At 47.1% G+C, this 25948-nt stretch overlaps 1 protein-coding gene across 2 annotated transcripts in view; it reads left to right on the top strand.

Annotated features, from left to right (window-relative positions):
- CEP89 (centrosomal protein 89) overlaps positions 1-25948 on the top strand; it is a 1224823-nt gene that overhangs the window by 882526 nt on the left and 316349 nt on the right. For both annotated transcript variants that reach the window (XM_078670561.1, XM_078670562.1), the window contains exon 15: positions 708-875. In XM_078670561.1, coding sequence (XP_078526687.1) covers positions 708-875 — 168 coding nt within the window. The remainder of the gene's footprint in view (positions 1-707; positions 876-25948) is intronic.

Here is a 25948-nt window from a genome sequence, read left to right as displayed (position 1 = left end):
CCATCAAAACGATCAAAAATTTACTTTCCACAAGGGCACGAGTAAATCTCATTTTAGGGTGGGAAAGGCCAGGGAATACCCTCAGAATTGGTAGGAGATTAGAGGACGGTGCTTAGTCATGCAAGAATAATATTTTGCTGCTGAAGTAAAACATAAAAGTACAGTTGCAATGAAGTGGACATATTTTTGCAAGAGCAAATTTTAGGAATTTACAAAGGCTTCCAAAAGTTCCCCTGAAAACCTGCGAAAGTCCCAAGTTTCAGGGTATATTTTGAGGCATAGGTTGCAAATTCCTAATTAAGTGCATATTAGGGCCAAGCCCCATGCACAATTGTACATACATTTTTGGTGTCTCGGGCGATTGCATTTTACACGAAGTTGCTTTCAGTCTTTTGTTTCAACCCGATGCAACATTGTCAAATTCGTACGATGATTTGTGTTAGTCCTTCTTTAGCCTGGGAAATCAATGCGACATTTGTTGAGGTCATCTGTCACAGCAGCGTTCTAACCGTGGGGAGAATGAAGCATCCTTAATTAGTCCAGATTACTGTTACATATGCTGTCTAGCAGGCAGCTACAAGAAAGATAATATGATCTGTTTTTCTAATCATTTAATTTGAAAATGGTAAATATCAACATTACTGTTTTTTCCTATTTAAAAATTATATAAACAGTTGATTTATATTTATATCGTTTTATTTCCTTAGCCAACTTCAAGAAGAACAAAGCAAACGGCAAGCTGAGGTGAAAGAATTCATGGAGAAGCTATCTGGCCTGCAGGCAGAAAAGAAGAGTCTGACGTTGGAGAAGAATTGTCTTGTAGCCGACAACAAGACACTTGAAGTGGAGTTAGAAATGACACAAAAAAATAACAGGTCTGTTGGTTTCTTTTTCACTGTTCACTATAGTGGTTTCTTAATAATGCTTATTCATAATTGTACGAGCTGTGAAGCCATGGCTAGAAAGCAAAAGTCCGTTTTTAATGTCATCAAAGTAGTTACTCCATTAGGGTTGTAGATTTTTTTGAGATCTCTTAACAGAGCAGCCTTATGACAAGGGTACCACTGTACCGAACTTGGTACTGTTTATTATTCGCTCTGTATACCTACAATTGGTACCCTATTTATACTCTCAAAGTTATTACATACATTGTTTGTCTATCCACCATAATAAAATGCTGAGTCGTTTCCTAAATCTGTGGTATACACCTGTACTTTTGTGTGCCCTTTTGTAATATTTGAAAGGTTAAGTCCTCAGTCAACATATGTGTTTTTTCAATTGTTTTGAAGCTTATTTTCACATTAAAGTCTCAACATGCGGTCTAGTAACTTGTCTGTTCACATCACGAACCGCTCTCTTAGAATATTTGGGCTACTAATCCTATAAAAGATTAGTCTTGTCCAGACAGAGAAGCATGTCTTGGTATCAAACAATGTAAAATAAAGTCACATTTCTTCACCAAGTGTGACCTTTAAGACACTAAGTGATAGGCCTGATTCATTACCGTTCTCCTGTAGTTGTTTTCCATTGCCCCTGAGTTAACAGTTGGCAAGTATGTTCCTAACTCAGTTCTTTCTATAACTTTTCTGATGTTAAGGCTAGGATTACTCAATTATGTGCAGCATAGAAATCACCAGCATTGTAATCAAGCACCACAATGTTCTGACGTGACAACAACAGACCTGGTAAAACAGAATCACTAGGCAGAGTCAAGGTGTCAGTGCTTGAAATGGATAACAATGAAAAATGTATTGCCTTTCGTAATGGAAAGTTTAAATTCTATTAAGGACATGGAGGTGAGGATTAGGCATCATCTTTCTTCTTTATTCCAAACATCAGCCATGTTAAACACGATAAACAACCACAAAGTACTTTGTTTCCCATGATGTCAGGGAAACCGTGAAGTACTAAAAAAGAAACAAGTCTGTCCAATTAGGAGCCTCCAAGCCCCATCACAGTTGTTTTCCTTTATTGAACCACCTTTCTTCCTGCAATCAAGACGCCCATGGAAGATTCATTCCTTCGCCAACCCTTGCTGTGGAAGATTTCTGATGGATACATCTGCCAGTGGATTCCTCACCTTGTGAATATCCCCTTGCGTCAGCAACATTCGGAAATTCTTTTTGTAGCTTCGCGCCGACGTGGACGACGTCACAGAGGCTCGGCATCGCGCGCGACTCCGATGAATGTCACCGACACCATAATAGATCCACGCCGGCATGATGACGTCAGTTCCCTTTTTTCCGCGTCGTCGACGCTAACGGTTTCTTGGGATCTTCTATTGTGCGGATAGTAACTTTGTTACTGTTGTGAACTTTTGTTCTGTATCTGTTTGGAGTGCTGTCTTCCGTCGAAGATGTCATCGTAGAAGAAAGGATTTAAGCCATGCGACTCGTGTGCCAGGATGATGTCCATTACTGATCCTCATGGTGACTGTTTGTGGTGTCTGGGCTTTGATCACGACGTCAAGGGTTGTCGTTCCTGTTCGAAAGATGAACCTAAAGACTCTTCGAGATTGAGAGGCGAAACTCCTTCTTGCCAAAATTAAGGGTAAGGATACCAAGAGGACTTCGAGGTCCGGATCAAGACGATTGAGGTCAAAGTCGAAGACGAGGTCGCGGTCGAGGTCTCGGTCGGAGTCGGCTTCGAGGTCGGCTTCGGGGCATGCTTCGGGTTCCTCGAAGAAGAAGCATAAGAGGAAGAAGCACAGTTCGAGATACCATTCTGGCAGGCAGTCGGACTCGAAAAAGAAGTCATCTTCTCGAAGACCATAAGGGCATGATATCTCCCTCTTAGGCTCGTAAGCCTGAAGGTAAGGCCTCGCCGTTGCAGTCTCGGGATCCAACACCGAATCCGGAATCTAATCCACCTCCAGAGCCGTACCAGTCTTCGGTGCATGATGAAGAGGGAGTTGAGGCTCCTCAGGTTTCGGCGACTCCGGTACACCAACCCGAGGAATAAGTGTAACAGGAGGAGTCGAATCCGGTACAGCCTCTTCAGGGGCAACCAGTGGGTTCGTACCCTCAGTTTCCTGGTCCAGGTCAGGACCCTTCACATTTTCTTAACGCCATGTATGGCGTATATGCTAGAGCAATGTACCCCTCTTGTGCACTGGCTGGTCCCATGGGTCCATTGACATTTAATCTGGGCGTGCCTCAAGCTTATGCTCCGGCGCCTTTCTTGCCGTTTATGCCGGCGCCGATTCCACCGTGGCATAGCTCGGCTCCCCGAGGTCATCGACTCCGCGCACAGCGTCGCCGGCTCCGGAGCGACCTCGGGATCAAAATCGAGGTTCGACGCCGGTTCCAGCTTCTCATTCAAAGGCGGCTCCAGCTCCTCATTCGACGCCGGCTCCGACTCCATCGGAGTCGTTACCGGATCCGACGACGTCGATTCGGATAGAGTGGTCGAGGCGTAGAGCGCAGCGCCTCATGGACGAGAGGAATTATGAGGAACCTGAGGTTGAAGAAGGCGAACTTCAGGATCAGGAGGATTACTTTGAAGAGTTGCAGGATGCAAGTGGTTTGGAACTTTCACCGGAATGGGAGTTGCCTGCTGTATCTGATACTCCCTCTAAGGATGTGGCTCCTTACCATGTGGTGATTAAGAAAGCTGCAGAACTCCTAAATTTGTCTTTACCATCTGTGGAGTACAAGTCTAACATCCTTACAGAGGTTCTCCATTCTCCGTCCTCTGTGGTTGAGCCAACTCTACCATTTACTGAGGCTCTAACTGAACCTATATTGGAAGTCTGGAAGAGGCCTCTTACTGCTCCTGCGGTGTCAAAATCGGTTGCAAGACGCTATAGGGTGGCACCTGGAGATCCTGAATTCTTATCTATTCATCCTCTGCCATAGAGTTTGGTGGTCCAGGCTGCTTGCTCAAAGAAATCGGCAGGTGCTTTTCCTCAGCTTCCTGGAGATAAAGACTCTAAAAAGCAAGATCAAAATGCGAAAAAGGTGTTTTCGTCAAGTAGTATGGCCCTTAAATCCACGAATGCTACTTGTCTGCTAGGCAGATATGTTCATGCTTTGATGGACACAGTGAAGCAGTTAACATCTAAGCTTCCTGAGGAGTATAGGAAGAACTTTAGTGAAGTGGTATCTGACACTCAGGCTGCAGCTCGTCAGGTCATACAAAGTGGTATGGACATGGCGGATTCAGTGGCTAGGATCATGGGGTCTTCGATTGCCACTAGAAGAGCTGCTTGGTTTAAGACTTCCGAGTTTTCAGCTGATGTTCAGGCTGCTCTGATGGATTTGCCTTTTGATGGCACAGGCCTTTTCGGGAAGAAAGCTGATGCTGCCTTGGAAGGGTTTAAAGATAGCAGAGCAACAGCAAGATCGTTGGGTCTGCAGACTAGAGGCTCTTTCACCAAGAAGTACAAGGGTTTTGGAAGGTCTACTTTTCAGACCTATAAGCAGAACCAACAGCAGCAACAGCAACAAAATCCTTTGTACAAGTCCTACAGGGGTAGACAAAGGGGTCGTCCACGTGGACGTCAAGCCTCCTCCTCCTCTACTTCCTCCTCTAATACCCACCCCCCACCTGCAACAGCAAAGCAGCCCTAGATCCGCCATTCCGGATCATGTGGGTCCTGTAGGTGGTCGGCTTACTTATTTTCTACGGGATTGGGAATCGGTTACATCAGATCTTTGGGTTCTCAATTTCGTAGAGAATGGGTATGCTCTTCCCTTTCGGGAATTCCCTCCCAATTACCCTCCTTGCCAGGGTTTTTGCTCGGAGGACCATCTGTTGCTCCCTCAGGAAGAGGTACAGGTACTGTTCAAAAAGGGTGCGATAGAGGTGGTTCCAGAGCAGGAAAGGGGTCAGGGGTGCTACTCCCGGTATTTCCTGATCCCCAAGAAGGATGGCAGGCTTCGTCCAATCCTGGATCTCAGGATCTTGAACCTTTACCTGAAGCAGGAGAAGTTCAAGATGCTCACCCTTGCACAGGATCTTCAGGCGCTGCTGGAAGAGGACTGGATGGTGTCGATCGACTTGCAGGATGCATATTTTCACATCCCAATCCTGAAGTCGCACAGGAAGTATCTCCGTTTTACGGTGGGGTCGCAACACTACCAGTTTGCGGTCCTTCCGTTTGGTCTTACTACTGCGCCTCGAATCTTCACCAAGGTGATGGCTGTGGTGGCTGCACATCTCAGAAGGTCAGGGATTCCGGTATTCCCTTATCTGGACGACTGGCTGATCAAAGCAGAGTCTCCAGAGATAGTGCTCCATCATCTGCAAGAGACAACTCAGTTGTTACACAGGTTGGGTTTTTCGATAAATGTACCCAAATCTCACAGGGTGCCCTCCCAGTGCAACCTGTTCATAGGTGCGGTACTGGACACAACTGTGTGTCGTGCATTCCCTCCTCCTCAAAGGATTCGCGACATACAGGAGTTGATTCCTTTATTTTTCAATGGAGCGGTCGTTCAAGTCCTGAAGGTCCTTCGCCTGCTCAGTCTGATGGCTTACTGCATTCTGTTGGTCAACCATGCACGCTGGCACATGAGGGCACTCCAGTGGTGCCTCCGCAGGCAGTGGTATCAACACAACGGAGATCTCAGGGAGTCTGTGAGGATCTCCAGAGAAGCTGCAGCGGATCTGATTTGGTGAGGAGTGGAAGGCAACCTGTCTCAAGGAAAGCCTTTCCAACTTCCTCCAGCGGTGGCCACAGTGATAACGGATGCGTCCACTCTAGGGTGGGGTGCTCATCTGGGGGATCTGGAGAGCAAGGGTCTTTGGTCTCCAGAGGAAAGGTTGCTTCACATCAACCTTCTGGAATTGCGGGCGATAGGTCTGGCGCTCAAGGCCTTCCTCCCTTCCCTTCGCGGTCGGTCGCTTCAGGTCCTGACGGACAACACCACCGCGATGTGGTATGTCAACAAGCAGGGAGGAGTAGGGTCGCAATGTCTCTGCAGGGAGGCTCTGCGTCTCTGGTCCTGGGTTCAGGATCATCAGATTTGTCTGATGGCAAATCATCTGGCCGGAGTTCTGAACGTGCGTGCAGACAGTCTCAGTCGCAGTTCTCAGCCGACCACGAGTGGAGGCTTCATCCAGAGGTAGTTCGTCACGTCTTTCGGACGTGGGGAACTCCTCAGGTGGACCTGTTCGCCACTCGCGAGAATGCTCACTGCCCGTCATTCTGCAGCCTCCAGTTTCCGATGCAGGGAGCCTTGGGGGACGCGTTTTAGTTGAGTTGGGACTCGCAACTCCTTTACGCGTTTCCTCCCATACCCTTGATTCCTCGGGTTCTGAGGAAGATTCGCCAAGACCGGGCCCAAGTTATATTGGTCGCCCTGGATTGGCCAAGAAGGGTGTGGTATACAGATCTTCTCCAGTCTCCTCGTGCCCGCCGCTCCGTCTCCTTTTCAGGGCAGATCTCCTCTCTCAGAAAGAGGGGCAGGTTCTACACCCCCACCTCCAGACCTTACACCTTCATGCCTGGAGACTGAACGGGGCAACCTGAATTCCTTTTCTCTCCCACATGATGTGGTGGATGTCATTCTTTCGGACAGGCGTGACTCCACTAAGTCAATCTATTCTTACAGATGGTCTAAATTTGTGACTTGGTGTGGGGAGAAGTCCATTGACCCTTTGAGGGCTCGTTTGTCAGATATACTTCTATTTGCTCTTTCTTTAGCGCAGCAAAGTTTTGCTGTGGCTACAGTGAAAGGTTATCTTTCGGATTTGTCGGGTTTTCTCTGCCTGCCGGATCAGCCGTCCTTATTTAAATCTCCTATTGTTTTAAGATTTCTGAAGGGCCTTACAAATACATTTCCTCCTACTCCTTTTATTGTGCCTCAATGGGACTTGAATCTGGTGCTTACTTATCTAATGGGTTCCCCTTTCGAACCTTTACATAGTTGTCCCTTGAGGTTGTTGTCTTTTAAGACGGTTTTCCTAGTTGCAATTACCTCGGCAAGGAGGGTAAGTGAGCTTCAAGCTCTTAGCTCAAAGCCCCCATTCTTGACCATTCATGCTGAACGAATGGTTCTTAGGACCAGGGCTGCTTTTCTGCCTAAGGTGGTAACTCCCTTCCATCTAGGACAGTCTATTACCCTTCCTACCTTCTATCCTCCCCCTCACCCTTCCAAGGAGGAGGAGCGGCTTCACCGTCTGGACCCTAAGAGGGCGGTGAGCTTTTATCTTGATAGGAGTAAGAACTATCGTGTTGATGACCAGCTGTTTGTTGGATTTGCTGGTTGCAAGAAAGGAAGAGCTGTGCACAAGCACACACTTTCGAGATGGATAATTCTATGCATCAAGATCTGCTACACCCTGGCTGGTAAGGAACCTCCAGTGGGTATAAGATCTCACTCTACTAGAGCAAAGTCTACAACATCTGCTTTGTCTAGGGGTGTTCCTGTTGAGGATATTTGTAAAGCGGCAACTTGGGCCTCCCTCCACACTTTCGCGAAGCATTACTGCTTGGATACCGAAGTGAGGAGGGAAGGCCACTTTGCGCGTTCTGTCCTCCAGGATTTTCTGGTATAGGAGAGTGGACACCCTCCTCCGGGAGTGGGGACTGCTGTGGGAATCTATTCACAAGGTGAGGAATCCACTGACAGATGTATCCATCAGAAGAACAAGTTACTTACCTTCGGTAACGCTTTTTCTGGTGGATACAGTATCTGCCTGTGGATTCCTCACTGACCCACCCGCCTCCCCGTTGTCCACTCTTCTATACCTGAGTAACTGTGATGTTAATATGTATTTATTGTTGAAGGAAAAGTTTTATTTCAATTGCTTTTCTGCATTGGTTTCACACTATGTGTGTTATCTTGACATTTGTGTACTGTGTATACTGTGTATATATCTACTATTGTCGGTCTGTCTGTGTGCCTCGAAGGCACGGAAAAAAGGGCGGAACTGACGCCATCACACCGGCGTGGGCCTATTATGTTGTCGGTGACGTCATCGGAGTCGCGCGCGATGCCGTGCCTCTGTTACGTCTTCCACGTCGGCGCGAAGCTACAAAAAGAATTTCCGAATGGTGCTGACGCAAGGGGATATTCACAAGGTGAGGAATCCACAGGCAGATACTGTATCCACCAGAAAAAGCGTTACCGAAGGTAAGTAACTTTTTCTTCACTCCTGTCAAGCCGCTAAACCCGGCAAGCCTTAGTCTTGTTTAGCAGATTCTGGTCCTATAAGTTAGAGAACATCAATTAACGCAATTTAATGGTCAATGTATCTCAGCACATAGCTAGGCAACATACATTACAGAGAACCGGAAAATTCTTTACTTACTCCCAGACGTAGATCCAAGAACCCAGACGAGTCCTGATTCATCAGCGGAAGGGTTAATCTTTGCCTCTGTGTCTTTAATAGAATTGAAAATTTCTGTTACGAAAGCTAGGAATATTTTAATTCTATGTCAGGGCACGGAAGCGAGGATTAGGCTAGTTGAAAGCGTATCCACCACCAGAGCTGGCATGGAGGAGACTGATTTAAAATAGAACCTCTTGAAGATTAATCTGATGACCAGTCAACTGCGTTCAAGACATCCTCTAAGCAGGCTTTAGCACAAACGCTTTCGAGGCCATTGCACCTCTTGCTGAGTGTGCACCAAATACCTTGGTATTAGTGCCGGCATCCAACATAATCCACTGAACCCTTCTTGCTATGGTCTGAGAAGAGAACGCTTTAAAGGGCTTCCTCAAAGCGATCAGTAGCTGTTTCTCCTCGTGAGGCGGCAGTTCCGCTGTCATGGCCTCCTAAGCCTTTATACTCTTCGTACACCGAGTGACGTGGAAGGTAACCGCGCCCGAAGTGAAAGATGGCCCGTCACGTCCAGGGCTCTGACGTCCGACACCCTCCTACACAAAATGAGACACAACAGCTAAGCCAACTTGGCTGATATAGTTGCTTCCGAATGAGGCACTTGTTGCTTGACCATCCGGCCAGGAACTTCAGAACCTTATTCATATCCCATAGAATGGAGTACCTACGCTCTTGCGGGAGCGATAGTCGGATCCCGCAGAGCAATTTCTTGACCAGTGGGTGCTCTCCAACAGGAAGACCCGCCACTGTTGCATGGCCCGCTGAGATAGCGGACCGAAAGGTGTTGACTTAGCGATAAGCCATCCCTCCAGAGGCAAGGAAGTCTAGGAAGTTGGGGACATGAACAGAGTCAGCCCCCACAGGAATCAGACTTTGTTGCAGGCACCAACCCATCCAGTGAGACTAGGCCGATAGGTATCGCTTAACCATACCATCCGCCAGGTGCGTTAGAGGCAGTCCACTGTGCTTCTTGAAAGGTCCGGGAATTGCCATAGAGACTGGTAATCCTCCACGTCATAAGCAGGAGGCTGTTGTTTATCAGCAGAGGATGAGGATTGCCGGACGGATCGCTCAGGAGATGAGGCAATGGGTGTAGATGGATTGTAGAAGTTCAAGAAAGTTCTATCAGAACTGTAAACCACACTTGTGACTTTCATACCGGGGGGATCACCACCAGATCTGCCCTCTACTGGCGCACTTTAGTTGTCAACCTCATAATTATCGCTAACAGTGGAAAGGCGTACACCGCTCTGTTGCCCACTCCTGGAGGAAGGCATCGGTCACCACTACCCCCGTATCCGGTCTCCAAATGAGGTATCGGGAAGCTGGTGATCCAGGCGTGACGAGAACAGGCTGATTGAGAAGGGTCCCCAAATTGACTGGAGGGCTTGAAACATCAGGGGGAACAACCCCCACAGATTTGAATCCCGAAGGTGACGGGACTGCCAATCCGCCACTTGCTTGGATGAGCCCAGGAGATATTCTGCCGTCACCGAGACCTGATGTTCCAGGCAGTACTCCCAGAAATGTTTGGCACAATCCACCAGGGCTTTGGAATGCGTGTCCCCCAGATGGTTGATGTAGCAGACCCCCGCCACATTAGCCATATTTAGCAGGACACAAGACTGCGCCTTGTCTTTGGTCCTACAACGGACTGCAAAAGAGCCCGCCATCAGTTCCAGGCAATTGATGTGGACCGAAGCTCCACAGCGGACCATCCACCGCTGGTGGTGTACTCTCCACAACGGACTCCCCAGCCCAATCCGCTGGCGTCGGACTTGATCACGAGGTCTGGTTGATAGCCAAAAATGGCCCGTCAGTTCCATGCCTCCATATGGAAGAACTACCAGTTGAGCTCCTCCTTGGCTTCGTCAGACAAGGGCACTCATTGGGTGTAAGACAGCCCATGACGAAGATAGCATGCCTTGAGTCTCTACAGTGCTCAAAAGTGGAACGGCCCTGGAAAAATGGCCTGGACCGTGGACGATAAGAGACCTACCACCCTGGTGATGTTGCGCAACAAGGTCTGCGGTTTCACTAGCATTCTCCTCACCTCGTGTCGGAGCTTCGCCATTTTTCTGGAAGGTAAGCTCAGGCCGGCCTCCACAGAGTCGATCACGAAACCCAGAAAGATGATCGAACGAGAGGGCACAAGGCTGGACTTGGTGTGGTTGATGACGAACCCCAGAGATTGAAGGAGCTCCATCACCATACGGAACTGGAGAGAGAGGGACAGCAGACACCGGTTCATGAAGAGCATGTCGTCCAGATACACAATTATCATCCTGCTCGCATATGTTCTACCACCATACGTAGGACTTTGGTGAAGCAGGAAGGTGCTGACAACAGGCCGAATGGGAGCAGGTTGAACTCGAAAGATTGGTTCCACCATTGGAACTGCAAAAAACCGCGATGCGGAGGGAAAATTGGGACCGTGAGATGTGCGTCTTTGAGGTCCAGCCGAACCGTCCAATCGTTGGGGTGAAGGACCAGATGGATTCCCTCCACCTTGAAGTAGTGGTACACGAACCACTCGTTGAACTGTCAGAGATTTATCACCGGTTACTGACCTCCGTCCTGTTTCTGCACCAGGAACAGATTGGTTAAAAACCCTGCAGGATGAGGGATAAAATGACAGATCGCCCCTTTGGACAATAGTTTCTGCACCTCTTGTTAGACGAGAGCGGCTCCTGACCTGAGAAGAGGAATGGACGAGGAGGGGACCATTGGCTGCGGGACCCATAGAACTCCGCCTGAAACCCCTGCACAGTCTGCAGCACCCAGGCATTCCCACGCTGCCCACCATTTGTCTATGAACTGCGCCAGTTGGCCCCACAAACAATAGCATTAGATTATTAAATAACTCACTGTGAGATGAGGCAGTCCCACATCCGGTGGAACCGCCACGCTGTCCTCTGTGGTGTGCTCGACTCCTGGTAGGGTAAATTCCTCCAAAATGTGAAGAGTCTTGCCACTGCCCTTTCTGGGAAGACTGGCCTCTGCTGGAGGCGGGTTGAGAGGAATGGCCAGCCTAGCGCCCCCTACGACAGCTGGCCCCGGAGAAAACACGTGCATTAAAGATGCGTTTCACTGTCGACTTGTCCAGGGAATTGAAGGTGGATACAAATTTGCTGAGATCCGTGACAAATGGATCTCCGAAGAGACAGCCCTGAACCACCTGACCATCTTCAGTGTGGCTAACTCACCTAACTTGGGTTCCAGCTTAATAAGCAATGATCTGCATCTCACAGTAGAGATGGCGCGTTTGGTATTGCCAAGAAATAAGATTTGCTCTTTGCGTCCAGCTGGAGAGGGCATCATGTGGAATGCTGGCCCCAGATACCTTGGCATCCTCCGCCATGTCAAAAATCTTTATCAATGGGCCTGTGATGTTTAACAGCTTATCTTCACATGACTGCAAAGAGCGGTCAATGCCCTTCTTGGGATCCTTTATGTATTTAGTTGAAAAGGTCGCCATATGGGCATCAATGTCGGGTGTAACTGCCACCTTGCACTCCGAAGAAGGGCGGGGACATTCTGCCCACAGTTGGGGTCGGACCTCCTGGTCAAAAGGCTTATGCAGGCTTATACAGCATAGCGGCCACATACTTTGCCACCTTATCGCAAGGAACACACTCCGAGGAGCGGGGGTGAAGGAGCTCCTCCAGCTCCAAAAGATCGGATTGTGCCTCTCTCTGGATCTTTGCCGCCGGGTGGGAATGAAGGGGGTGAAGAGCGGGAAGGGTGCCAGGAGCGGTCATGGTCTGACTCTCCATCTGCCCCTGCAGGAGATTCATCAGAAGGTGGAGGAGAAGCTACCAGAGCCTGGTCATCCGCAGGCGGGAGATCAGGTTAGACCTCAGTTTGCGGGAGGGGTCCTGAGCCCCCAGAAATGCTTTCAAAGACATCTAGATCTACCCCTTCGGGATGGGGATGTTTACGCGGGTTCTCGGGGAGGGGGTAGTTGGCCTGATCTGGAGGTTTCGGGGCCGAAGGCCCAGGGAGTTCTTCCCTCGGTGCGAGGGGTTAAAGGCATTGTTGTGCCAGGTCCATTTATCTCTTCTCTGAGACCTCTCTAACAATGGAGGCATCCACTGCATCATATACATCATCAGTGACCAGGAAGTACTGCAAGTTCTCTCAATAATCCCCAATTCCTTCAGAGGGTAAGTATACCAGCATGCTAGTTAGCTGTAAGAGGTAGGAATTGGAAAGGGTGGCCCCCACCAGGTAAGAGGGATTAGCGTCACTGGGGAGTACCCAGAACACAGCAGGAGACCCTAGGTATGTATGCCCAAGTAAGTATTGTCCCTGTACTGGAACGGTTAACGGCTAGAACGTAGCCCCAGGGTAAAGGCCCCCCTTCAAAAAACCTTCACAGGCATTACAAAGCTCAAATTGAACGAGGGATCAAGGCAGACACAACCACCTCTGTTCACACAGGCGAAAAACCACCAATTCCTAAGGAAGTAATGACAGCTTGGGCAAGTCTGCCAAACTGCAGGGCTACAGTCCCTGCAAAACCTACCCCAAAGGGTGTTCAACTCCAGGCTAACTGGGGCCCAACTTGGACAGAGTCAGTGACGCTTTCGAAGGGCGTTCAGCTCAAACCGAAACTGACATGCCCTCCGCTCCGCGTCATGAACCTTTGCATCTGGCTAACGACGCTGGAGGCAGCCCTCTAGCGGTTGGCAGACTCCCTCACACTCCGGCCTCGGTCGGTGAAGACTGACAGGGAAACATATGTCAGGGTGAGGCCACGAAGGAGCGATAACTTGTTCCTGCTGCCGCGGGGAAAAAACAAAGCAGAGACCTCGCACAATACCAAAGAAAACCTCACACTCAAAGCAAGCTCTAATAAAGGCAGTAATGAAGCCTGAAGGGACTTGTGTCCCGTACTTATTTTAACGCTGCTGCAGCAGCCGAAGAAAGAGGTGGTTCAAGGAAGGACACCAACAGTTACAGGTCTGGATGTTCCTGATTGGACAGACTTGTTTCTTTTTTAGTACTTCATCGTTTCCCTGGCATCATGGGGAACAAAGTCCTTTGTGATTGTTTATCGTGTTTAACATGGCTGCTGTTTGTAATAAAGAAGAAAGGTGATGCCTAATCCTCGCCTCTGTGCAGTGACATAGAATCCTATTTTATAGTTAAACATAGCTCCCCATCAGGGGTTCTTTATTTTGACTGAGTATTAAGATGTTGCCTTAAGGGAGAGTGTGCTGCTGGCTGAGAGTAATGACTGCCCGATCAAGGAGCTCTTGCCTCAGTATCCATTCCCTTCCCCCCAGTCTGACATTTTTAATTAGGCAAACTGTTCATTTGTGGCAGGAATTCAGTAGTGGGATGTATAAAGCGATTATGATGCAATTAATGATATGTGCCTTATTATAACAAGCAGTGGGATAGCCAATAGGTCTCGCCTTTGGGGCATTATAAGTGTTTAGCCATGCAACAGTTGATGTTGCACCAAGGATATTGTGCTGCATAATTAAATACTTATAAGGTTCCAATGGCGAAACCTATTGGCTATGCCAATGCTTGTTTAGGACTTCTGCCCTGGTGTTTAGAGTTCATGCACATGCAGTCTAGGCTACTATAAGGCCTGCTCTTGCTGCCTGGTCTTCTGATGTTAGGTATGGACTTATGCTAGCCTCCACTCTTGGGCCTCTCTGCCCTACATTGTTCTGAGAAGGAACTGGACCAGAATGAACAACATAACCCAGGCTATCCCACTGATGCCCTACAATGGCAGGAACTGGAAAACTATTGTCTCTAACCCTATCCATTATCATTGTGCTGTGGCATCAGCCCGCCCTAGTCTTTTGCTTGTTGGAATATCTCAGCCTCAAACCACCTAACATTATTGACTTGGTTTCTTAGAAAAAGCTAAGCCACAAAACGTCTGTTTTTTTTTACAAATTAAGCACTGCAAAGCCCTATTTTGCTGGCAACTTCATTGACTTCAACTGACAGGAAAAAAAATGCAGTGTTGCTGTTAGACCTGGCACCTTGGCGTGAGTCTCCCTTCCACTTTTTGCTGTTGTGCCTCAGATGTTTTGCTGGTGTTAGCTGCTCAGGGCACTGTGCCACTGCCAATCAGTGCCACAGTGCAAGTGCTCCCTATGAAAAGTGTACATGTAATTGACTTCCATGATTGGCTTATTTGGTTTACTATCAGTCCCCAGTAAAGTGCACCAGGACTGCCAGGGCTTGTAAATACAAATGCTGCTGGTGGGCTTGCAGCACTGGCTGTGCCACCCACAGAAGCGGCCTGGTAAAATGTGTCTAAGGTCTGCCATTGCCGAACCTGCGTGAAGTCTGGTACTGTCATGCTGACTGCTCAAGTGCACCTACTTGCCAGTCCCTAAACCTTCCCTTAACTTCATATTAGTCGCCCCTATGGTAGGCCCATGGGCAGGGTGCATTGTAAGCATAAGGTAGGACAAGCCCTGATGTGTGTGGCATGTCCTAATAGTGAATTACAGCCATTTTCGTTTTTCACTATGGTAAGGCTACCTGTTCTCATAGGCCAGAATGGGCTGCTGGAATTATTACACCCTATAATCCCAGCAGGCTCAGGGAACATGGTAGAAAGTCAAGTTTAGTATGCCTGAACTCAGAATAATAAAATACTTCTTTTAGTAAAGTTTATTTTAATATCCTGTGTTTGCAAATGCTACTTTTAGAAAGTTAGCATTTGCTTGCCTGACCATTTCAGCCCGCCTCTGCTAGGATGTGTATCTGCTGTCTGGTTTCTGTGAGTGACAGGGCTGGGGGATTCCAGGAAACAGTCTGGGCTGCCAGATGGTGAATAGAGGGATTACCCCCAGGATAGGTGGGAGGAGTGCCCCTTGACTCTGTATAGGGCTGTGCTCTGCCACCACAATGCTGGCTCCACCTCCTGCGGAGTGTCTGATGTCTCTGCCCTGCTCACTGAAAGAAGAAGCCAGAGTCACCACAACAAAGTGCTCCAAAACTGGGCTGAACCAGGCTCAGGCCCCCTGGCCTGCCAGAACAAAAGAAACTGTGTATAAAAAGAGGAGCCCTGCTCCTAAGAAAGGAGATCCTGTTGTCGTCAAGAAGAAACTATGCCCGAAGAGGAGGACCCAGGGCAAACTACAAGGAGGACTACTGTCTCTAGCCTGAGAGACTGGCCTGTGGTGGGTGCCTTGCTGCAAGAAGGAGAGAAGACAAAGACTAAAGAAAGACTTTTTATTTCAACTTGTGCAGAACTCTGAAATCGATCTCCAAGGGCTTGGACCTGAGCTTGCCCCCTGACCTGAGCCCCGGGACCATTGGGCTCATCCTGCCTTTGCACGTCTGCTGCTGAGCTGTTGTGTTTTCCTCCCTCGCCGGAGCCGTGATCTCTGGTGCCCTCGCCCACCTCCTAGGGCCGTGACACCCCGGAGCCTGGCCGCCCCTGCCTGCTGAGAGCCCCGCTTGAGTTCGAGCCGCTCTCTCTACGCTGTGCCGGGCCGCCCGCTCCCCTGTCACCTCGCCTGCAACTGAAGCGCGCTGGGCGCCCCTCACCCCTCCCGCTGGAATTCCCACCAAGTGCTGCCTCGAGCCTCGGACGGCGCGTACCTTCGAGACTTACGCCGCTGCCCCGCTCGCAGCCTTGAATCCCGCCGGGCCACGCAGCACGCTATAGGCCTCTCGGTACGCTGTGTACTGAGAGCCCTGTGCCGCGCCAGCCCCGCCTTTGCCACACAGCCCCAGTCTACCCGAAGGTAGGCCGCGAACATCCAAGCGTACGGAAGCAGCACGCCTCGCAGGCCTGACGGACGCCTCGCCCCGTGAACCGCACAATGCCCCAGACCGCCCGCACCTCTCCCCCCAGTCCCGCTTGTCCGCCTCACACCTCGAGGCTGTTAACGAGCCGGACGATTACGCGGAGAACCGCCGACCCCATCCCGGGTCCACCCTCACCTGGCCGCACCTGAACGCCGCGACTAAGCACTAGACAAAGGTACTGTACCACTCAAACTCAAGCAGGAGTTCGCATCGGACCCGGGGTCCTCAACGTTTGTATTCCCCGCATTTTTAAAGACACAAACGGCTCGCACCACTGGCGCAAAGCGCGCAGGACCCACCGTTAGCCATTGTTTATCTAACTTTAAAGAACTCTCGCATTTCCAAGTATTATGACCTCATTTAACAACGTTATATTGGTCTTGTGTTAAGCCTGCATTTATCTATATATATTTTTACATAAAGCCTACGTATTTTTGATACATACTTACTCCTGGTGTCCCTTTGTGGTGGGTCATTGTTTTACTGCGTGTGATCATAAATGTTTAACTAATTAAAGGCCCTGAAGATTAGCCTTGTCTACTCGCGCCACGCTAAACTCAAGAGAAGTGGTAATTCGTATACGGGATTTGGCGCCTCAGATTGATTTGCACTAACATATTTTGCTCAGTTTAACCTAACGGTGCTCAAAGGTGTGGGGAACCAAAAAACCCTACAAAAAAGAGAGCAAGCTCTCAAAAACATGAATGAACTCCCAAGCACACGTTGTAAATAAGATAAAGGTTTCCCAATTGTTTAGCGGACAAAATAAAGTAATTCACAGTACAAAATATACACAATTTCTTTGGAAGTTCTTTTTATCCCGTGTTTTATTCTGTTGATTTCCGCCACAGCCAACACGTGTTTCGTCGCTTTCGGGGGGTTATCCCGCGACTTCCTCAAGGCTGTACAAATATAAGCATATAAAATTCTATTGTATCTGATGCTGCCACATCATTCTGTTTCAAGATGTTAGAATTTAAATGCATTAGTCAGGTGAAATTGTAACCGAACACACATAATATCTGTTAGTTAACACAAATCTAAAACAAAATAATCGTAGATCAATCCACACGATGGAGAGAATGAAGAAAAATCCCAAATAATCCCAAAGATTCTAATAGTGCAACCTTATTGCCCAATTGTCCCGTGGGGTGAGCAGAGGAACATATGTTATCAGATGTGTGAGCATCCAAACCAGTGTGAAGTTGTCGTGAAGAGAGTCAAAGTAAAGAATTTGAAGTGAATCCAAACAAGGTGTAGCACAAAATATGGTCACCTAATCCTTAGTACCCGTGTAGGGGTCATGCGTATCAATGTATTTAAATACCTATAAGCTCCAAGTGTAGGATCTGTAGGTCAAAATCAGATAAGCGCGTATAAATTAGAATGGTAGTTAAAGAAATCAGGCCATATTAGCCCCATCAAAGTACCATATCGCAGAATCTATTGGTAAAGACACCTACTGTAATTGTGTTGATACTTCCAACCCACAAGGGGGTTCTGATTTTTGAAGTACTTCTCCAGCAGTATGTTTCTATTCAGTGAGTCCAAATTGTCAATGTAATCGTAATAGTTATATGTAATCCAACATGAAGTAATAAGGTCCCATAGTTCTACACCTTCACTATAGAGCATACATAATTCACATTCTACATATCCTCCTGACTTAGGTAATATCGTTCAAATAAGACATCGTTGTAATGATGACTCTTGTCAGAATCCTAATAGGGCCAAACAATTATAAGTCTTGTTCCCGTAGTTAAAGATAGATGTGGTGACTTATGCCTGGCCTTAATAAGAGCTGGATGTAAATATGAATATGGCATACGAGACTGTGATGGTGTATTATAATACAATTTCGCCGATATGAATATTTCTAATGGCAACAAGACTTATAATTGTTTGGCCCTATTAGGATTGGGAATATAATGGTGTAATATGATTCTTCACTAATGTGAGATTGGATATGATTTAGTATACTGCGATGAGGTTTCTGACAAGAGTCATCATTACAACGATGTCTTATTTGAACGATATTACCTAAGTCAGGAGGATATGTAGAATGTGAATTATGTATGGTCTATAGTGAAGGTGTAGAACTATGGGACCTCATTACTTCATGTTGGATTACAGATAACTATTACGATTACATTGACAACTTGGACTCACTGAATACAAACATACTGCCGGAAAAGTACTTCAAAAATCAGAACCCCCTTGTGGGTCGGAAGTATCACCACAATTACAGTAGGCGTCTTTACCAATAGATTCTGCAATATGGTACTTTGATGGGGCTAATATGCCTGATTTCTTTAACTACCATTCTAATTTATATGCGCTTATCTGATTTTGACCTACAGATCCTACACTTGGAGTTTATAGGTATTTACATACATTGATACGCATGACCCCTACACGGGTACTAAGGATTAGGTGACCATATTTTGTGCTACATCTTGTTTGGATTCACTTCAAATTCTTTACTTTGACTCTCTTCACGACAACTTCACACTGGTTTGGATGCGCACACATCTAATAACATAGGTTCCTCCGCTCACCCCACGCACAATTGGGCAATAAGGTTGCACTATTAGAATCTTTGGGATTATTTTGGATTTTTCTTCATTCTCTCCATCGTGTGGATTGATCTACGATTATTTTGTCTTAGATTTGTGTTAACCAACAGATATTATGTGTGTTCGGTTACATTTTGTAATGCACGCACCTTGTTTGTCTCGGAAGTGTCCTGGAGCCACGATGCTTAACACCCTGTCTCCCCCTCGTCAACCCCCGGGCGCCAGGAAGAAGCACTAACACCCGACAAGTAACCAAGGGGAACACAGGGGAACAAAACAAGGGTAAGAAAGGGAAAGAAATTGGCGCTCCACACTCCTCTTCACTCAGATGATGTACTCTCCTCTGGTAATGGCTCTGCAGTAAAACACAAGAACAATAAGTGAAAACTATCCCCTCCCTTTATGTTCCCATGATATGGAGTGTGAAGTAATGTGTCTTTACCTTATGAAATGTGGAGAAAACTTATAAGGAAAAAGGAAGCATTCTGGGACATTAAATGTCTGACTAGTTATGTTCTATCCACTGTAGCCGTGATCTAAATATGAAGTAACACGATAAATATTGCGCAATTATAATAAAAATACTGTTTTCTCCGTTTACTGTGCAACTCACCAGTTCTACAACTTGAGAACGTCTTAAAGTATATCCTTAACCTAATGACCTGCTTAGGTTTTGCCAAATCATAAACACCACTAAACCACGTGGCAAAAGGCTCTTGAACACACTTAGTCAAGAGAAAATCCAATAACTGACACCACCGCTAAAAGTCAACAGCGGTAATACCTAACACACGGAAAACGAGAACAGAACAATCTATCAGAAGCAAGTCGCTCCTAAGACTTACGGACTCTCTAAACGGGCTCTCAAACGCCGGACGGAATGATGCAGCCACCACGAACCACTAGCTCCTCGGACTCCAACACCGTGACCCGGAACGACAAGGGTAACACTCTGGCTAAACGCGAAGTGTTTCCTGAAGGTTTGGGGGAATTTGATATGCTTATATTTGTACAGCCTTGAGGAAGTCGCAGGATAACCCCCCGAAAGCGACAACACACGTGTTGGCTGTGGCGGAAATCAACAGAATAAAACACGGGATAAAAAGAACATCCAAAGAAATTGTGTATATTTTGTACTGTGAATTACTTTATTTTGTCCGCTAAACAATTTGGGAAACCTTTATCTTATTTACTCGCGCCACGCTACCTAGAGGGTGAGTAGGGTTTATTCTGAGGAGTGAGTCCCTTACCCTGACTAGAGGTGAGGGTCCCAGCTCGTCACAAGTGCATACCTGTGCCAACCAGAGACCCCCAAATCTAACAGTTGCCATCTGGTTCACACCAGTGCTCCCTGTCTCTCTGCAGGAGGCCCCAGTCTATGAAGTGGGGCTGGGGGCTTAAAATGCCCAGTAGGAGTGGGTAAAGTTAAAGATAGTAGCAACCCTCTCAAGCGCCTTTGCGGTCTCTTATGGCGATGGGCCTTGCCTGTGATGCAGTTAATATAGGAGCTGGTGTTGATATTTAAGTGACGTTGCCGAGCACTGGAAATCTTCGACTCAAATAGAGCACTGGTCAGTCAACTACCTTTATCTATGTGCCATCACATAATTGTTCACTTTTTATTCAGTTAATATCAGTTGTAACAACAAGATTCCTCGGGGTGTACATAAGCGTATAAATACTTCATTCATCCTTCATCCATCCATTTCCTGCAGCTAGCATGTGAGCAATATCCGTTTGTAACACCACAGATACTGAAGGCATGGCGACAGTCTTCTCCACGGGTCCATGCCTCATATGACTTCATTGGCCCCTCTAAAAGACCCTGCCTCCCCTTTGGGATATTGTCAGCATTCATCTCCGCAACCAGGAGACGGGAGCTATCCAGGAGGGTGAAAAGATCCACTTATGCTATGTATAATGGTGTAAGACCGAGTGCTGTGAAGGGACCAGAAAAGGCATCAAATGAGGACTGGAGCACAGTATACACATCTCTCCTTAGCTGCACCCCAAGCCCCATACTCGTCTGTCCTGGACCAGCTGATCTTCACATGCATTTGGGACAGAAGCCAGGGGTAGGCGTGCTTCAAGGGTGGGGGGGGTATTGAGTGGGAGGGGAGATTCTCTTCAGCTAAAAATGGTTTGAGAAATAAATACAAATGTTACACCAGCAAGTGAACGTTTGTGTTATACTTATTCATCCAAATTGTTCACCTCTTGACAATTCACTTGAGTGACTGCAAGAATATGCGGTTTCAACTGTTTAGAAAACAAGTGGGAGCGGTGGGGGACGTGCAGCAGTGAGCAGGGACACGCATTATTTACCTTCCGGGAGCGAGCGCACTAATTGGTAACACATGGCGCCGCTCGCTCCCGCAAGGGAATCGCCAAACGTGCACGCGTTGCCATTGAAGGCAATGCAGCGCTTGCACGTTTTTAAGCGAAAAACCGAACCGATTTCAAGAGGTCTCCGACGACGCAGCACATGCGCGCTGCGTAGGCGAGACCTAAAACTGGAAAAATGACAGCTCCTGAACAGACTCCATGTGAAGTTGTAGTGACATGAAATGGCACTTGGCAAATCCTGCAATAGATTGTAAGCTGGGAGCCCTTTACCTTTGATCTTAACTGCTTTTAGTGGTGCTAAAAAAAAAGCCTTCTGGTAGCTGCAGTCATTTAATTGTGAATAGTTCAACTGTAGTGCGGCTGCAGCAGAGAGTGGGTCTCCCAAAGGCAACAGTCAACTGAATAGAGTAATATTAGATGGGAATGTTCCCTGAATGTTATCTAGTCGTGTACCATGCCCTGCATGCCAATCTGTGAGTGTCTGGTAGCCTCTATTTTGGCGCCAGCCTCAAGCTAACCTAGTGTGTGTACCAAGGCCTAGTCCTGCTTTTGACCAGAGTCTGGTCCTGAACTTGTCTTGGAGCTAGGCAAGTGCACCAAGCGAGCCCTCTAAAGTGACAGAGGACTACTGTCCTTGTCACTGGTTCATGCATGTAGCACTGTGGTGGTAGCAGACTGTGTTTTGTAGAGATCATAGCATATCTGATAGAGACATCTATCTGGCAATTTTTCAGCAGTACCTCTGCGCGCCAGGGGACAGTGTTGTATGGCTCCGCGATGACATCCACTCCAGTCATGACGTCAGTTAAGCAATCTAAGTCCCCTCCGGCGCCCGGACATCAGTTTCTTCTTTTCCGCACTGTAATGTGGATCAGGAGAAGCGGTTCCTCGGGTCGATTTTTTGACCTACCTACTTTGTTGTCAGTGGAACAGTGTTCCTTTTCTATGTCTACAGGTTTCAAACCTTGTGGATCTTTTAGCCGATATATGTTGGTGATCGACCCACATACAATTTGTATTTGGTGTTTAGGCGAGCACCAAGACGCCGAGGATTGTGGCTCCTGGCAGAAACTTAAACCAAAGTCGCTAAAGGAGAGGCGTTTGAAGTTGATGGCGTGTGTGTCAAGGTCCTCGGAGGCTTCCCATCCTTGGTCTTTATCGTCCCGGGAAGAGAGTTTGCAGGGTCGATCTAAGAGCAGAAGCCGTTCTAGGCGACGTTGTTCTTTGGGGAAGTCAAAAGGTAAGCATTTGAAGTTGCGGCATTCTCTGGCTTCACCGCGTGGAGACTCCGCCTCCGCACCATGTCTTCCCATGTTTCGGGGATCCTGGGCGTCGATGGCTCAGATGAGGCAATATTATAATTCCTTGCACCTCATCTGTAGAACCCCATTTCCCTCTGGAGCGCCTTTAGACCTCAAGGAGGTGAGTGGGGCGCCGTTGGGAGAGTTTGCCCTCCGTGACTGTTTAGCTGATGGAGTCCATGGATCGGTGCCGTCAACATCGTTTGGTGCTGCTTTGGCGCAGATCCACAGTCCTTCGGGATCTCGACCAACCACGCAGACTTCGATCAGCCAACTCAGACACTGACGTCGGCGGTGGTCGAAGTTGCTTCTCCTACTCCGTGTAGGCATCGTACGACGTCAGATGCGGAGTCGACTATTCAAACTGAGGGAAATATGCAGGTTTTGATTCCTTCTCAAGAAGAGGTTGTGAGAAGACAGCCTGTGTCAATTGAGGCAGGGCTTTTTCAGCCCATTTCCTGGCATTAATGTGCCTCAGATGGAGGAAAGCTGGTCGCCCGCTCTGGGAGAGGCTAGTTGCCTGGATTCTTCATGGGCTTCTGGGTTGCTTTCTCCCACTGGCCTTGCTACGGAGGCAAGTTCCTCGTTTGCAGACATGCTAAGGAAAGTGGCTATAGTTGTATGCTTGTTACTTCCTACCTTCCTTCCTTTTGATTGAGATCCTTTTTCAGGGACAGACTGGGGAAGAACCTGTTCTTCCGTTCGGGGAGGCCCTTTTTGATATTTTATTAGGTATTTGGACCAAACCCGAGTCTGGGGCACCAATGGACCGGGTATTGCACGTAGACACCTGCCTGCTCCTGGGGACCCGGTTTGTCTTCATAGGCATCCCTCCACACGTTGCTTTGTGACTCATGTTACGACTTCCTCACAGGATATAGATTCTATACCTAAAGCTCCAGTGGGTAAGGAGTCCAGTGTCGTAGCTGACCTCAGCCAGGCCCACTAGTGCAAGGGGTTCGCCCTTCTGTGCACAAACGTCCGCAGACTCCAAAGGAAAAAGTTGGCACGGAAACTGGAAATACAAAGCATAACGTTTATTACACCTCATGAGGTGGTGCTAAAATTCAACCAGTACCCTTCGGCACTGCGAGAAGTAGCACAAAGGGCTACTGAACACATGGTTTATTTATACCCACACAGGGGCCCAAGAGAAGGCGGTACAAAGCATAAGGGCACATTTTATGTCCATACATGGTAACATCGAGAGGCACAATCGATCAGTGGGTGGAGCTATCAGTTTTGGGGTCTCGGCTAACACATTCCAATCTATGGCTAACCATGGCCAGATGTAGACCCTAACGGTCAGCATAAAACACAAAGATGCTATTAATAGCTTGTTGCCGGGCAGGTTAAAGACCATGAGCAGAAAGGTAGGACAACGCACATGGTTGACACGAGGTAGCATGTGGCAGACAAAATGGCTGCCATGGATTCAAAATGGATGCCATAACAAATGTCAAGAAAACGGAAAACCTAGATGTTTTTTGCTAACGCTCAACTTAATCGCCATTTATTTACAACAGGCGACCCTTTTAGCGTTAGCTAAAGACATACGCTCTTTTGGGGTAATCTGTGCATTCATCTCGTACATCTATGCACATTATATTGGTCACTTCTTTATCCAAGGTCTCTTGTGCTTTTATGGCATTTCTTCTAGATGGTATACAGGCAGTTATACACATGGAACATAACATTGGGCCACAATGAATACACATACAACAGGTGAAAATCACTGCAATTGCGATACATAGAATAGTCAGTAATTTCCAACCCCAAGCAGAGATCAAAGCCCAAAACCATCCCGCAAAAGTCCAAGTGCCATTTTTCTCATGAATATCAGAGGCGATTTTATGCAGTTTAAGAATTGCCTCATACACAGAAGGTGAGTTATCTGGGATGAAAACACAACAGCTACTTCCGATGACTTTACATGCTCCTCCTCTATCTGCTAACATTACATCTAGGACCATCCGATTTTGGAGGGGTACAATTCTGGCAATTTGCAACTCTTCTGTAATATTTCCTAAAGCTACAGCAGTTTCATTAGTGACAGCTTCTACAACTCTAGTCAGTCGTCGTATTTTCCTACTATTTAATGCAGCACCTACAAAGGGAAAGAATCCTAAATTAAAATCAACATATTGTTGCAAGCTAGTGTCGGTTTGGTCCACATCATCAATTCGTATTGTCCGCTTATAACGATTCATAGAAATGTTCCTAAACAATTTGAAATCTCGATGATACGAAGCAGGTGCCAGAAAAACAGGGGGTAATAGGAAAGAAACATAACATGTGCCAGACCACCCTATAGGTAATCTGTGGTATCCATGACTTCCACATACTAAATAGGTGTTATGTGAAGCCAGAAAAGTACTGTCATTTATTCCGTCCATATTTAATACAACAACACAATCACTGGACCCAACTGGAATTCGTCCAGTACTTTGCACACATAAATTCTCTTTAGTCCGTGTTACAGTAATTACAGATTCATTGCTCGTAGTAGAGTCTCTTGTGTGGGTGAAAACATAAGGCGTAGAAGCATTGTCCGGTCAGTATTCTTCCCATTCCCATATAGTTCCATTCGCTTGGGGATACCCATGTTCATCTTGATAACACTCTTTATTCAAACGAAAGAGAAGTCCACCTACTGCTGGTTTTCTGTTTGAGAAGAGAAGAGTATACCAGGCTCGACAAGAACCATTATGCGAAAAAGGAAGTGGAATAAACGGTGTTCCACCTTTCTTTTGATGAGCTGGAAGCATACCACATATCCAACAATTTGTAGTGTTCGTGGCGTTGTGAGTGTGGTGGAGCATCTGAACAAAAGTATTATTTAAGTAAGACTCTCGATGCATATACTCATGATAAGGAAGAGTGAAATGCTGGTGCTCTTTCGGAATAGGAGTAGTAGGAACCACCACAAACCCACGAGCAGGAGTCATTATCTCAACGGACCAAGTGATCACTGCTATAATCGTCAAAACAACAAACACTTAATTCTCCTAAAATCTTCTTCTTAGTAGTATTCATAGTCACAAGAGTCATCTTCAAACTAAAAAATAGAAAAAACAAAAATAGTCAATGAGCTCTTTACTCTGGGCAGACGTTGGTTTCTTCACCACAGACCAAGACAGGTGTCACTACACTACGCAGGGCTAATCCCCCACCCCTTGTCATATCGGCTCTCCGTTTCCACTACCCAGAGCGGTTGCTCAACCAGTCTTGCAACAAAAAAAACTATAGGAATCAGGTTCAGGTTTCAGGTTTCAAGTCTTTATTTCGATTTTTCACAAATCATAAAAGACACAATAAAATACAGAAATAGGTCACACATAAATATTTAAAAAAGGAGACTATTTGAAGAAAAAAGGAAAAAGGGAAAATACAAAAGCCTCAAAACTAGATACATTTAAAAAAGCATTAAATATCAATGAAAATGAAACCTGAGTAAATAAGCAAAGGACACATGGTATTTTAGCAGTGCAATACGAATCAATTAACATAAAACCATTTCTTGGCTGATGGATACAGATGCAAAAAAAATCTAGTAAGGGGCTGGATTCAGCACAATACATGGTTTGTCACTGGGCTCAGGCAACTGAGGCTTATGACTTAACCTTAAAAACCAAG

Source organism: Lissotriton helveticus, chromosome 12, assembly GCF_964261635.1.
Source record: "Lissotriton helveticus chromosome 12, aLisHel1.1, whole genome shotgun sequence".
In the NCBI taxonomy this organism is placed as follows: domain Eukaryota; kingdom Metazoa; phylum Chordata; class Amphibia; order Caudata; family Salamandridae; genus Lissotriton; species Lissotriton helveticus.
The sequence above is the reverse complement of the archived record's forward strand: the minus strand, read 5'-3'. Positions and strand labels throughout refer to the sequence as shown.